Raw genomic sequence first — 15,988 nt, 5'->3', positions numbered from 1 at the left:
ATTTGATGCTCACGGTCCCACAAGGTAGATTTTATTTTTATTTTACGCACAGGGTAACTGAGGCAGACAAAGAGGTTTATCAATTGGCACAAGGTCACACAGCCAGTAGGTGATAGATCCAGAGTTCAGCCCCAAGTGATATAACTCCCAGAGCACACTTTTCTTGTGGAGTATTAAAATATAAAATTAATAAAGAACATAGGAGTTGCTTGGAATATAATCATTGTGGTGGAAAAAGTAGGGATTATGTTAGACACCTCTCTATAGCTAGGGTCATATGATTAATGTTCATCAATGGAAGGTGAATGAACACTCAATAGGTACCACCTTAAGCACGTTAAGTCCGAGAAGGTGAAGTGTAAGTGTGTCTTTTCCACCTATTTTTCTCATCTGACCTTGTGGAAACAAAGGACTTTGAGATGACAGAATTGCAAGTGTAAAGTAGCATACGCACCTGAATTTCTTCTGGAACAGTGCCAGACGGGGAGCCTCCTACATGTACTGGACTGTAATGTAGGTGAGAATGAACCTTTTTATGTTTAGCTATTAAATTTAGGAGTATATTTCTTACTGCATAGCCTATCCTAACTATAGAACCATTTAATCGTAATGATGATTACTTTTCTCAAATAAAATATAAGTAGCTATGAAAGGAAAATATTATAAAGTTAATATGAAATATGTAGGAGTCTTTCTTCTTGAGCAACGGAAAAGACATTTTGAAAGCCCAGAGATTAAGGGATTGGTTAGATGATATTGGGGGAGATGGGGAGGAAGGGGGAGTTCAAGCAAGGGAACAGAAAATGGTCCCAAGGCAATCATGTCTTTGTGGAAGACTGTCAGACCATAACTGGATTCTAGCACCTCAAGTCATTGCCCCAACTTACTCCACTGGGCCTGTGTAGGGTCAGGGAAGGATGCTGTCCGTGGAGGAGTGGCTCTAGGTTCTGGAGGCCTTCTAAGACACCCTTCTAACTACTGAAGCCAAGTTCCCTCTCCTCCCTCTGGACTAAAGGACTCAGAGTGAGTCCAGCAACTACTGTACTAGTTTCCTAGGCAGGGAAAAGCAAAATTTAAAAAAAAGAGAGAAGTTTTAAAGTAGTTATGTAAAGAGCAGAATAACCTACTTTTCTTTCTGTCCCTCAACAAACCTGGAGAATGTTTGGTCACTTTTCTCTATGTCATCATCATTAGGCTGAAGAATTTTTAATGTCCACTGTCCTGCATGGAATGGAACCAGGGATGACCCGTGAAGATCATGGTACCTTCAGAGACAGTGGAGAAGATCCAAATGGTCCTATTTATTCTCAGAACATAGATGGCTCTGAATAATGCAGAGGGACCACTGTGCTCCTGGATGTGAGGTAAGGAGGTAGTCAGCATCAAATGGGGAAGCTGAATCACTAAAACCATAATTAATGCAGAAAAGAAGCACGATTGTGTGGAACACCCTGGTCTGAGAACAAGGAGAACTGGGTCTGTCTCTGTCCATTTGACCCTAGGCCAGTGAGTCAATTTCCATGGATCTCAGTTTCATCATCTTTTAAATGCAAGATCCTGAGTATGATAAGTGTTCTACACACATTCCTAGACCTACACACATTTACCTAGACCATGTAAAAAATATGACAAAATATGTTGGTAAGCTTCAGAGTATAATATTACTTTGATACACACCTGGATTTTAACTCTGGCTTTATATCTTTTTATCTGGACAAATTACTCAACCGTTCTGGAATACCTATTTCTTACTGTGAAAAATAGCAGCATATTTCAGGGTAAGGTGAATTGATCTTCAACTTACTTCATTACTATAGTATTAAAATGTCCTGACACAAGACAGTTTCTATCCATAACTCCTTAGCTCACAGGACCATTTATAGTGACGACCAATGCACTACATTGTAAATCTTAATTTCTTTAGCAAAGACAAATTTTTAAATGGCAGTGAGCAAAGTGACTTTCTTTAACCAGAAGAAGGTGGCTGTTCCATTCCCATTCTCAGAACTGACCTGCTCCTGCCCAGGGAGGGGGAATCTGGAAAAGGGAGGGATGGAGAAGGCTGATGTACACAGCCCTACATAAAAGCCTCCTTTGGGATCCTACAGGCAGTTTGGAAGCAGCTGGAAGAATGAGTTAGGTCCTGGTTGTGAGATTTTTTTTTTTTTAAATCACACACAGACACAGCTGTTGAACGAAATGCAGACTCCACAGAAAAGCCCAAGCCTCAGACCTTTCAAGCAAAGAAAGAGCTCAGGTAAAGTTCTCAGAATAGCTGGGTTTTGGCCCTTGAGACAGGGAGACAAGAAGATACAGGCTTCTGTTCCATGCTGACGTGTTCATTTAATCTTAAATGTTCACAGCAACCAGAAGGGAGGAAGTTGCTGGAATCCTGGTGAAGTTCCCTGGCAAGATCCCGGTAAGACATTGAACTCCTCAGGGGACGCCTGTGATATCCTGTTCTTTGAGAAAGCAAAACCCAGGGAGAGACCTTCAAGTTGGCAGAAGAGTAAGACATGGAGATCACTTTCCTCCCCACAAATACATCAGAAATGCATCCACATGTGGAACAACTCCTACAGAACACCTACTGAACAATGACAGAAGACCTCAGACTTCCCAAAAGGCAAGAAACTCCCCATGTACCTGGGTAGGGCAAAAGAAAAAAGAAAAAACAGAGACAAAAGAATAGGGACGGGACCTGCACCAGTGGGAGGGAGCTGTGAAGGAGGAAAGGTTTCCACACACTAGGAAGCCCCTTCACTGGAGGAGATGGGGGGGAAGCTTTGGAGCCATGGAGGAGAGCGCAGCAACAGGGGTGCAGAGGGCAAAGCAGAGATATTCCCGCACAGAGGATCGGTGCCGACCAGCACTCACCAGCCCAAGAGGCTTGTCTGCTCACCCGCCGGGGTGGTCAGGGACTGCAGCTGAGGCTCAGGCTTCAGAAGTCAGATCCCAGGGAGAGGACTGGGGTTGGCGGCGTGAACACAGCCTGAAGGGCGCTAGTGCGCCACAGCTAGCCGGGAGGGAGTCCAGGGAAAAGTCTGGAACTGCCTAAGAAGCAAGAGACCATTGTTTCGGGGTGCGCGGGGAGAGGGGATTCAGAGCATTGCCTAAACGAGCTTCAGAGACAGGCGTGAGCTGCGGCTATCAGCGGAGACCCCAGAGACGGGCATGAAACGCTAAGGCTGCTGCTGCAGCCACCAAGAAGCCTGTGTATGAGCACAGGTCATTTTCCACACCTCCCCTCCCGGGAGCCTGTTCAGCCCGCCACTGCCAGGGTCCCGTGATCCAGGGACAACTTCCCTGGGAGAACAAATGGCTTGCCTCAGGCTATTGCAACGTCATGCAGGCCTCTGCTGCCAGGCTCGCCCCGCATCCGTACCCCTCCCACACCCCCACCTGACTGAGCCAGAGCCCCCTAATCAGCAGCTACTTTAATCCCGTCCTGTCTGAACAAAGAACAGATGCCCTCAGGTGACCTACACCCACAGGCAGGGCCAAATCCAAAGCTGAACCCCAGCAGCTGTGCGAACAAAGAAGAGAAAGGGAAATCTCTCCCAGCAGCCTCAGGAGCAGCAGATTAAATCTCTACAATCAACTTGATGTACCCAGCATCACTGGAATACCTGAATAGACAACGAATCATCCCAAAATTGAGATGGTGGACTCTGGGAGCAACGATATATATTTTTTCCTTTTCTCTTTTTGTGAGTATGTGTATGCTTCTTTGTGTGGTTTTGTGTGTATAGCTTTGCTTTTACCATTTGTCCTAGGATGCTGTCTGTCTGTTTTTTGGGTTTTTTTAGTATAGTTTTTAGCTCTTCTTATCATTGGTGGATTTGTTTTTTGGTTTTTAAATACCTTTGTTGGAGTATAATTGCTTTACAATGGTGTGTTAGCTTCTGCTGTATGACAAAGTGAATCAGCTATACATATACATATATCCCCGTATCCCTTCCCTTTTGCATCTCCCTTCCTCCCACCCCTCTAGGTGCTCAAAAAGCACCAAGCTGATCTCCCTGTGCTATGTGGCTACTTCCCACTAGCTATCAATTTTACATTTGGTAGGGTATATATGTCCATGCCACTCTCTCACTTTCTCTCAGTTTACCCACCCCCCTCCCTATATCCTCAAGTCCATTCTCTATGTCTGCATCTTTATTCTGGTCCTGTCCCTAGGATCTTCAGAAACTTATTTATTTAGTTTTTAGATTCCATATATATGTGTTACCATACGTAATTTGTTTTTCTCTTTCTGGCTTACTTCACTCTGTATGACAGACTCTAGGTCCATCTACCTCACTACAAATAACTCATTTCGTTTCTTTTTATGGCTGAGTAATATTCCATTGTATAATATGTAATATTCCACATATTTATCCATTCATCTGTCAATGGACACTTAGGTTGCTTCCATGTCCTGGCTATTGTAAATAGAGCTGCAATGAACATTGTGGTACATGACTCTTTAAAATTATGGTTTTCTCGGGGCAAATGCCCAGTAGTGGGATTGCTGGGTCGGATGGTAGTTCTATTTTTAGTTTTTTAAGGAACCTCCATACTGTTATCCATTGTGGCTGTATCAATTTACATTCCCACCAACAGTGTAAGAGGCTTCCCTTTTTTCCACACCCTCTCCAGCATTTGTTGTTTGTAGATTTTCTGATGATGCCATTCTAACTGGTGTGCGATGATACCTCATTATAATTTTGATTTGCATTTCTCTATTGACTAGTGATGTTGAGCATCCTTTCATGTGCTTTTTGGCAATCTGTATATCTTTTTTGGAGAAATGTCTATTTAGGTCTTCTGCCCATTTTTGGATTGTGTTATTTGTTTTTTTGATATTGAGCTGCATGAGCTGCTTGTAAATTTTGGAGATTAATCCTTTCTCAGTGGCTTCATTTGCAAATATTTTCTCCAATTCTGAGGGTTGTCTTTTCATCTTGTTTATGTTTTCCTTTGCTGTGCAAAAGATTTTAAGTTTCATTAGGTCCCACTTGTTTATTTTTGGTTTTATTTCCATTTTTCTAGGAGGTGGGTCAAAAAGGATCTTGCTATGATTTATGTCATAGAGTAGTCTGCCTTTGTTTTCCTCTAAGAGTTTTATAGTATCTGGCCTTACATTCAGGTCTCTAATCCACTTTGAGTTTATTTTTGTGTATGGTGTTAGGGAGTGTTCTAATTTCATTCTTTTACATGTAGCTATCCAATTTTCTGAGCACCACTTACTGCAGAGCCTGTCTTTTCTCCATTGTATATCCTTGCCTCCTTTATCAAAAGTAAGGTGACCATATGTGCACGGGTTTATCTCTAGGCTTCTATCTTGTTCCATTGATCTATATTTCTGTTTTTGTGTCAGTACCATACTGCCTTGATTACTGTAGCTTTGTAGTATAGTCTGAAGTCCAGGAGCATGGTCCTAGAGCTCTGCTTTTCTTTCTCAAGATTGCTTTGGCTATTCAGGATCTTTGGTGTTTCCCTACAAATTGTGAAAGATTTTGTTTGAGTTCTCTGAAGTATGCCATTTGTAGTTTGATAGGAATTGCATTGAATCTATAGATGGTTTTGGGTAGTATAGTCATTTTCACAATGTTGATTCATCCAATCCAAGAACATGGTATATCTCTCCATCTGTCTGTATCATCTTTAATTTCTTTCGTGAGTGTCTTATAGTTTTCTGCATACAAGTCTTTTTTCTCCTTAGGTAGGTTTATTCCTAGGTGTTTTATTCTTTTTGTTGCGGTGGTAAATGGGAGTGTTTCCTTAATTTCTCTTTCACATTTTTCATCATTAGTGTATAAGAATGAAAGAGATTTCGGTGAATTAATTTTGTATCCTACTACTTTACCAAGTTCATTGATTAGCTCTAGTAGTTTTCTGGTAGCATCTCTTTAGGGTTCTCATGTCATCTGCAAACAGTGACAGCTTTACTTCTTCTTTTCCGATTTGGATTCCTTTTATTTCTTTTTATTCTCTGATTGCTATGTCTAAAACTTCCAAAACTATGTTGAATAATAATGGTGAGAATGGACAACGTTGTCTTGACCCTGATCTTAGAGGAAATGCTTTCAGTTTTTCACCATTGAGAATGATGTTGGCTGTGGGTTTGTCATATATGGCCTTTATTAAGTTGAGGTAAATTCCCTCTATGCCGGCATTCTGGAGGGTTTTTATCATAAATGTGTGTTGAATTTTGTCAAATGCTTTTTCTGCATGCATTGAAATGATCACATGGTTTTTATCCTTCAATTTGTTAATATGGTGTATCACATTGATTGATTTGTATATATTGAAGAATCCTTACATTCCTGGGATACACCCCAGTTGATCATGATGTATGATCCTTTCAGTGTGCTGTTTGATTCTGTTTGCTAGTATTTTGTTGAGTATTTTTGCATCTATGTTCATCAGTGATATTACCCTGTAGTTTTCTTTCTTTGTGTCATCTTTGTCTGGTTTTGGTATCAGGGTAATGGTGGCCTTGTAGAATGAGTTTGGGAATGGTCCTCCCTCTGCTATATTTTGGAAGAGTTTGAGAAGGATAGGTGTTAGCACTTCTTTATGTTTGATCGAATTCACCTGTGAGGTCATCTGGTCATGGGCTTTTGTTTGTTGGAATATTTTTAATCATAGTCTCAATTTTAGTGCTACAGATTGGTCTGTTTATATTTTCTATTTCTTCCTGGTTCAGTCTCAGAAGGTTGTGCTTTTCTAAGAATTTGTCCATTTCTTCCAGGTTGTCCATTGGCATATAGTTGCTGGTAGTAATCTCTCACGATCTTTGGGTTTCTGCAGTGTCAGTTGTTATTTCTCCTTTTTCCTTTCTAATTCTATTGATTTGAGTCTTCTCCCTTTTATTCTTGATGAGTCTGGCTAATGGTTTATCAATTTTGTTTATCTTCTCAAAGAAGCAGCTTTTAGTGTTATTGATTTTAGCTATTGTTTCCTTCATTTATTTTTCATTTATTTCTGATCTGATCTTTATGATATCTTTCCTTCTGCTAACTTTGTGGGTTTTTTGTTCTTCTTTCTCTAATTGCTTTAGGTGTAAGGTAAGGTTGTTTATTTGAGGTGTTTCTTGTTTCTTGAGGTAGGATTTTATTGGTATAAAATTCCCTCTTAGAACTGCTTTTGCTTCATCCTATGGGTATTGGGTCATTGTGTTTTCATTGTCATTTGTTTCTAGGTATTTTTTGATTTCCTCTTTGATTTCCTCAATGGTCTTTTGGTTATTCAGTAGTGTATTCTTTAACCTCCATGTATTCGTATTTTTTATAGATTTTTTCCTGTTATTGATATCTAGTCTCATAGCACTCTGGTTGGAAAAGATACTTGATATGGTTTCAATTTTCTTAAATTTACCAAAGGTTGATTTGTGATCAAGAAGATATGATCTATTCTGGAGAATGTTCTATGATCACTGGAGAAGAAAGTGTATCCTCTTGTTTTTGGATGGAATGTCCTGTAGGTATCAATTAAGTCCATCTTGTTTAATGTGTCATTTAAAGCTTGTGTTTCTTTATTTATTTTTATTTTGGATGATCTGTCCATTGGTGAAAGTGGGGTGTTAAATCCCCTACTATGATTGGGTTACTGTCGATTTCCCCTTTTATGGCTGTTAGCATTTGCCTTATGTATTGAGGTGCTCCTATGTTGGGTGCATTAATATTTACAATTGTTATATCTTCTTCTTGGATTGATCTGTTGAACATTTTGTAGCATCCTTCTTTGTCTATTTTAATAGTCTTTATTTTAAAGTCTATTTTGTCTGATATGAGAATTGCTACTCCAGCTTTCTTTTGATTTCCATTTGCATGGAATATCTTCTTCCATCCCCTCACTTTCAGTCTGTATGTGTCCCTAGGTCTAAACTGGGTCTTTTGTAGACAACATATATATGGGTCTTGTTTTTGTATCCATTTAGCCAGTCTATGTCTTTTGGTTGGAGCATTTAATCCATTTACCTTTAAGGTAATTTTTTTTTTTTTTTTTTTTTTTTTTTGCAGTACGTGGGCCTGTCACTGCTGTGGCCTCTCCCGTTGCAGAGCACAGGCTCCGGACGCGCAGGCTCAACGGCCATGGTTCACAGGCCCAGCCGCTCTGTGGCATGTGGGATCTTCCTGGACCAGGGCACGAACCCGTGTCCCCTGCATCAGCAGACAGACTCTCAACCACTGCGCCACCAGGGAAGCCCAAGGTAATTTTTGATATGTATTTTCCTATTACCATTTCCTTAATTGTTTTGGGTTTGTTATTGTGGGTCTTTTCCTTCTCTTGTGCTTCCCGCCTAGAGAAGTTCCCTTAGCATTTGTTGTAAAGCTGGTTTGGTGGTGCAGAATTCTCTTAGCTTTTGCTTGTTTGTAAATGTGTTAATTTCTCCATCAAATCTGAATGAGATACTTGCTAGGTAGAGTAATCTTGGTTGTAGGTTTTTCCCTTTCATCACTTTAAATATGTCCTGCCACTCCCTTCTGGCTTGCAGAGTTTTGCTGAAAAATCAGTTGTTAACCTTATGGGGATTCCCTAGTACATTATTTCCTATTTTTCACTTGCTGGTTTTAATAGTTTTTCATTGTATTTAGTTTTTCATAGTTTGATTAATATGTGTCTTGGTGTGTTTCTTCTTGGATTTATCATGTATGGGACTCTCTGCACTTCCTGGACTTGATTGACTCTTTCCTTTCCCATATTAGGGAAGTTTTCAACTATAATTTCTTCAAATATCTTATCAGTCCCTTTCTTTTTCTCTTCTTCTGGGACCCTTATAATTCGAAAGTTGGTGCATTTACTGTTGTTTCAGAGGTCTCTGAGACTGTCCTCAATTCTTTTCATTCTTTTTTCTTTATTCTACTCTACGGTAGTTATTTCCAATATTTTATCTTCCAGGTCACTTATCCATTCTTCTGCCTCCATTATTCTGCTATTGATTCCTTCTAGAGAATTTTTAATTTCATTTATTGTGTTGTTCATCATTTTATGTTTGCTCTTTAGTTCTTCTATGTCCTTGTTAAACGTTTTTTGTATTTTCTCCATTCTATTTCCAAGATTTTGAATCATGTTTACTATCATTACTCTGAATTCTTTTTCAGGTAGAGTGCCTATTTCCTCTTCTTTTGTTTGGTCTGGTGCGTTTTTACCTTGCTCCTTCATCTCCTGTGTGTTTTTCTGTCTTCTCATTTTGCTTAACTTACTGTGTTTGGTGTCTCCTTTTTGCAGGCTGCAGGTTCGTAGTTCCCATTGTTTTTGGTGTGTGCCCCTAGTGGCTAAGGTTGATTCAGTGGATTGTGTAGGCTTCCTGGTGGAGGGGAGTGGTGACTGTTCTGGTAGGTGGGTCTGGGTCCTGTCTTCCTGGTGGGCAGGGCCACATCCACCAGTGTGTTTTGGGGTGTCTGTGAACTTAGGATGATTTTAGGCAGCTTCTCTGCTAATGGGTGGGGTTGTATTCATGTCTTGCTAGTTGTTTGGCATAAGGTTTCCAGCATTGTAACTTGCTGGTCATTGAGTGGAGCTGGGGCTTAGCGTTGAGATGGCAGTCTCTGGGTGAGCTTTCGCCATTTGATATTACATGGAGTCGGGAGGTCTCTGCTGGAGCAATGTCCTGAACTTGGCTCTCCCACCTCAGAGGCACAGGCCTGACACCAGGCTGGAGCACGAAGACCCTGTCAGCCACCCAACTCAGAAGAAAAGGGACAAAAAAAGAAAGAAGGAAAAAAAAAACTAAAATAACATAAAATGAATTTATTAAAATAAGAAATATAAAAAAATTTTTAAACAGAATGAAAGAAGAGAGCAACCACACCAACAAACAAATCCACCAATGATATCAAGCGCTAAACACTGTACTAAAACAAAAAAAGCGGACAGAAGAACCCTAGAACAAATGGTAAAAGCAAAGCTATACAGACAAAATCACAAGATAAGCACAACTCAATAAACCCACAATTTCCAAATAATCAATGCCAATGTTATAAAATCATGCATGAGTAAAAGATGCATACAAAGTACAATATGGACCAATGGACTGTAATGTTACACAGAGTATAAAAAGTCAATTTATATGGTTTCATATTCTACATTACAACTAACTTTTAAGAAACTACCACTTGTTGAATTTTGGTGTAAAATAAAAGAAGAAAAATTACAATTAAATAAAAATGCTATTATGCTAAAATGCATTTTCCAATTACAAATACATGTGGGGCCAGATTTTCTTCATATAACTCAACCAAAGCAACATTTCATAACAGATCAAACACAGAAGCAGATATAAGAATATTCTTATATCTTATATTATTATAAACACATGAATGGATGCTCAACATCACTAATCATTAGAGAAATGCAAATCAAAACTACAATGAGGTATCACTTCACAGCAGTCAGAATGGCCATCATCAGAAAATCTACAGACAATAAATGCTGGAGAGGGTGTGGAGAAAAGGGAACCGTCTTGCACTGTTGGTGGGAATGTAAATTGATACAGCCACTATGGAGAACAGTATGGAGGTTCCTTAAAAAACTAAAAATAGAACTACCATACGATCCAGCAATCCCACTACTGGGCATATACCCTGAGAAAACCATAATTCAAAAAGAGTCATGTACCACAATGTTCATTGCAGCTCTGTTTACAATAGCCAAGACATGGAAGCAACCTAAGTGTCCATTGACAGATGATTGGGTAAAGAAGATGTGGCACCTATATATATATATATATATACAATGGAATATTACTCAGCCATAAAAAGAAATGAAACTGAGTTATTTGTAGTGAGGTGGATGGACCTAGAGTCTGTCATACAGAGTGAAGTAAGTCAGAAAGAGTATACAAATACCGTATGCTGACACATATATATGGAATCTAAAAAAAAAAGTTTCTGAAGAACCTAGGGGCAAGAAAGGAATAAAGACTCAGATGTAGAAATTGGACTTGAGGACATGGGGAGTGGGAAGGGTAAGCTGGGACGAAGTGAGAGAGTGGCATGGACTTATATATGCTACCAAATGTATAATAGATAGCTGGTCAGAAGCAACCACATAGGACAGGGAGATAAGCTCAGTGCTTTGTGACCACCTAGAAGGGTGGGACAGGGAGGGTGGGAGGGAGATGCAAGAGGGAGGAGATATGGGGATATATGTATATGTATAGCTGATTCACTTTGTTATAAAGCAGAAACTAACACACCATTGTAAAGCAATTATACTTCAAGAAAGATGTTTTAAAGAAAAAGATGTGTTACATATACACAATGGAATATTACACAACCATAAAAAGGAATGAAATTGGGTCATTTATAGAGACTTGGATGTATCTAGAGACTGTCATACAGAGTGAAGTAAGTCAGAAAGAGAAAAGCAAATATCGTATATTAACGCATATATATGGAACCAGAAAAATGGTACAGATGAATTGGTTTGCAGGGCAGAAATAGAAACACAGATGTAGAAAACAAACGTATGGACACCAATGGGGGAAAGTGGCGGCGGCGGGGGTTGATGGTGGTGTGATGAATTGGGAGATTGGGATTGACATGTATACACTAATATATATAAAATAGATAACTAATAAGAACCTGCTGTATAAAAAAATAAATTAAATAGAATTCAAAATTTCACAAAAAAAGAACCCAGCCAATGACTTCCTTCTCTCTATTCCAAGTTCCTAAGACATAGAGAACTGAGGTGTATTCTTTGGCAGTTTCTTCAGAAGAGATGAAGGTCGAAACTCTTGACAGGTGACAGTGGAGCGCTATCCCAGGGAGAAGCTCTTGCCCTCACTGGACAAGACCAAGTTCCTGGTCACACAGGAGCTGACCATGACCCAGTTCCTCAGTGTCATCCGGTAGGTAACGAAGTGCTCATGGGGGTATGTGCTGTGTGGCCCTGGGCTTTTTGGAACAATGAGAGATGGGATATGGCAGAGAGACAAGGAGAAGGATTTGTGCTTCACCTTTTCTCTTCAACTCTGCCTTTAAAAAGGATGATCTCATGATCAACCAATTTTAAAAAGATGTCCATTACCTTGCTACAACACTAAAATAAGTGAGAGCTCCCAATTTTGATGTACCAGCTATATTTTCTTTTGCTTCAACATTTTAGTGGTACTGTGTTTTAATTTCTGTCTTCAAATTTCTCTAAGAATTTTTCAAAGGAATCTTTGGAAAATGGTCCAAAGCCCTCTGTTTTCAAGATTTTAAAAGCCCAGTGACAGCATTTTACCTCTAAATATTTTCCCCTTTGTGGCAGGGCTTTGGATTATCCAGTGTTGGTTAACCACGTTCTGAAACTATTTCCTCTCCCACTCACAACATAAATTTAGCCCCTCCTAGCTGAAACTGGGGGTGTACTGGCTGTGCCTCTAATGTATGGTCTGAGGGTGGTTAGACAGCACTAGCCATTACCAACAGATTCAGCTTGCTCTGCTATCAAAACAGTCTAAAGTTTGAGGATGACTGGGCTAGAGTGGGGAGGTGGAGGCATCTTGGTTCAATACGGCCAGACACTAGCCAGACAGAAGTAAGAAAGGCTATGGATCAGGGGTCATTCCCTTCCAGGTTAACTTTTTCCCTTCCTGCCCCCCCCCCCCCACACACACCCTCTTCCGCAACCCAGGAGCCGCATGGTCCTTGGGGCCACTGAATCCTTTTACTTGCTGATGAACAACAAGAACTTCGGAAGTATGAATGTGACCATGGCAGAGATCTACAGGGACTACAAGGATGAGGATGGCTTCGTGTACATGACCTATGCCTCCCAGATATTTGGCTGCTTGGGGTCAGCAGCCCCCAAGGATGGGAGCAACCTTGGGGGCAGGCCCTGCTATCCTCTATAATACGTATCCTCTAACCAATGCATTCACCAATGCAGGAGACACGGACCTCTTTCTGTGTGTGCAGTGATGGTCCAGGGGGCAAGGACGCCCTGCAGTGATCAGCACCAACCGTGACAGTGAGGCAATGCCTGCCCTGTTTGCTTTTTGTGCTCGTGCTCTTTGGTGGCTCTTGAGAATTTTGTAAACAGTAAGTCTTTTCTAAGTGGTTAACTTGTGCAATGAGCTGGGGAGGTATTTTAAGCGTCTCCTCTGGGGGAAGCCAGGCTAGGGTCCCTTGAGGGATTTGATCTCCCTGTTGTGGGCAGGAGTCACGTGTATGGTCGGGCATGGAGAACCTGAGATGTGTGGATAGTCTCCGTGGAGCTTAATGCAACCAGTGTGAACTGCCTCATGGTGGGGATGGTGGGGGGATGTGCACAGAGGGGAAGTGGTCTTATCTGTGTCATTAAAGAGATTATTGTTATTTCCACAGCATTCACTTGACTCGGTTATTTCCCCTTATATTCTTTTAGTCTGTCTATGCCACACAGATTTATGCCAAAATTGTTACTGCTCAGTTTCAAATAATTTAAATGATTAGTTTTCCTTGCAATAGAATTTTTTAAATAATGAATTGTGTTTAAATCCTTATTATGGGGCTTGGGGCTTATGCTGACAGAGTGGAGCCAGCAGCGCCAGGATGGTGCTTCTGGAGAGAGAGCAGTTCCTGACGGAGCTGACCAGGCTCTACCAGAAGCGCCGGTTGTCGGGCAGCGTGTGCATCACCTGAAGAAGTATGATGGTCGAACTAAACCCATTCCAAGGAAGGGTTCTGTGGAGGGCTTTGAGCCCTCAGAAAACAAGTGTCTGTTAAGAGCTACTGATGGGAAAAAGATCAGCACTGTGGTGAGCTCCAAAGAAGTGAATACGTTTCAGATGGCTTGTTCAAACCTATTGAGAGCTAACATGGATGGGCTGAAAAAGAGCCAGAGTAAGAAGAGCAAAGCAGCGCAGTGAAGGGCACCAGGTTTCCCGCTTTCACCAGCTAACCACTGAATTGCTATTTTTCCTTTGGTTTTTACTTTTGGCCACAAAGCTGGGTTTCTGATTCCCCTACAGTAACTGTTTTCATGTGAGATTAGGGTCATTTTTGGATGGAGGAAGGGCTGTAGTGTTTACAGGGTAGTAACAAGAAGCCAGTTTAATTTAGGTCTGGCTAAGTGGTCTGTGTTGTATGGTTGTATGTTTCTGGATAATAGTTTACAGTCTCTGTAGCCGTCTGTGAAGAGCACTGTATCATTAGACCAGTATTTATCAGCACTGACCATCTTTTATTCCTTTTCCCACCCCATAAAATGTTTCTGGCAATAGCTCCTCATTTTGGAATGATGTGATTATGAACAGGCTTTAAGCCCTGTCTTATGGGTTACTGGAATTGAAACCTGACAGTTTTACAGAAAGTTGTGTTATTTCATGGGTATTTTTCCCAGCTTGCTGTATAATTTTATCATCATAGTTTCTCTAGCAAATTTGAATGAGTTCTCATAGCCAAATGAGAGTTTGCTTAACCAAACTAAGGGTAAGCCTATTACAAAATCATCAAGAATAAAAATTCCAAGTTAATGATGTTAAAAAAAAAATCCTTATTATGGGCCAGGCATTGTTCAATGCACTCTACATGTATTAAGTCCTCATAATCATTTTATCTGTTAAGTATTATTACTCCCATTTTAAGAATGAGGAAATTGGGTCAGAGAAAGGTCAAGAAACTCACCTAACAACTAGCAAGCAGCAAAACCAGGTTTTGAAATCAGGCAGACTGGCGTAGACTGGCTTATCCCCTCTACCAGTCTTCCTTTCTTCACTTGGTGAGGACCTAGTAGTGCTTGAATTGAAGCTGAGTTACACTTGCTTACTACCCCACATGGGAGACAGAGTTGTGAACACAGAACTGCGGAGGAGCTTCGTCACATAAAAATAGTTAACGGGGAGCGTGGGGGAGCCCGAAGGAGGGAGAGCTTCCAGGGGAGTGCAGTCTGAACTGGGTTTGGAGAAGGAAAAAGTAATTTCATGAAAAAGGATAATTTTTTTTTTTAACAGCAAAATGGGTTTATTCCTGAGCAGCAAAGAATTGTAGTTTGGGACGTGCAACTATGGCAAACCACATGCAAGTCTGGTAAAACAAAGGAGAGGGAAGTCTTTTATAGAGGAGAAGGGGAAGTTAGGAGGGGTTGTTATGAACAAATATTGTCTGAGTTGTGACCGTCTTCCATTGGCTGAGCTGTTGCGAGAAGAAAATCTTGCTGGTGATAGTAGTGTCACTTCCTGCAGGAGATGCAAGATACCATCTCTTTCTGTTGGGATCTGTATTGACATTGAGTGAGAGCTCCCCCTCTGGCCTCTTGACTCCATTTTAGTGAAGTTTCCCTTTATTAATTTGTTTTTTTTTTGTTTTTTATTCACTTATGGTGAGTAAACATTGATTAAGCATCTCTTGTGTGCCAGGCGCTTCAAAGAGCTGGAGCTACAGCAGCAAACAAGACAAATAAGGGCTCAGCCTCATGCAGCTCTCTCCAGTGAGGGAAGAAAGAAAACACAGAGAAGCATTATAAGTGGTATGAAGGCCAGGAGACAGGGTCCTGGGACAGAGATGGGGAGATACCTTACCTTGGTGGTCAGGGAGACCTCGCTGAGGAGTGACAATTGAAATGAGTCCACAGGAGAAAGAGCCAGCCCTGCATAGATCTGGGGGAGAGCTTGTACACTTTGCAGGAAAGTGAGCTGTGATGTTTTGATTTCCAGTATTTTTACTGATGCTTCTTCCCTACATGTTTTGTCTTTTCTGTTTGGAGCAGGATGTTTTCAGTGGCTCTATTTACAATGGGCACATAATAAAGGTTCACCAAATAATTTATTGGTAGCTACTTTCTTTTAGTCCTTTCTCTAGACCCTGGAGTCTCTAATGAGTCTTGCTTTCATTTATACCCAGTCTTCAGTTATTTCATTTGACCATTTCTTTACCACCCCCACAGAATAATCTGGGCCAATTTCTCTTGAACAATGAACACTGTAACATTAAACCAAATTAAACTGAACTATTATTTTAGATGATTACATTATATTCAATTAAACTAAAAATAACAATGAAAAGTATCCATTAGCCACCAGAAT

General features: G+C 40.6%; 1 protein-coding gene and 1 pseudogene across 2 annotated transcripts; both read left to right on the top strand.

The window, feature by feature from the left end:
* Nucleotides 1-1,331: 1,331 nt before the first annotated feature.
* Nucleotides 1,332-12,838, top strand: MAP1LC3C (microtubule associated protein 1 light chain 3 gamma; the record flags this gene model as incomplete). Its single annotated transcript, XM_079932787.1, has 5 exons — nucleotides 1,332-1,364; nucleotides 2,182-2,257; nucleotides 2,364-2,419; nucleotides 11,742-11,848; nucleotides 12,619-12,838. 5 exons carry the CDS (start codon nucleotides 1,332-1,334, stop codon nucleotides 12,836-12,838), a joined length of 492 nt encoding a protein of 163 aa, XP_079788913.1.
* Nucleotides 12,839-13,517: 679 nt separating this feature from the next.
* Nucleotides 13,518-13,912, top strand: LOC307187715 (signal recognition particle 14 kDa protein-like; annotated as a pseudogene). The gene has a single exon. The product of its transcript is annotated as a signal recognition particle 14 kDa protein-like (transcript).
* Nucleotides 13,913-15,988: the final 2,076 nt, after the last annotated feature.

This window comes from Stenella coeruleoalba (genome assembly GCF_951394435.1).
Source record: "Stenella coeruleoalba genome assembly, chromosome: 1".
NCBI classification, from domain to species: domain Eukaryota; kingdom Metazoa; phylum Chordata; class Mammalia; order Artiodactyla; family Delphinidae; genus Stenella; species Stenella coeruleoalba.
This window is presented reverse-complemented; position numbering and strand designations above follow the sequence as displayed.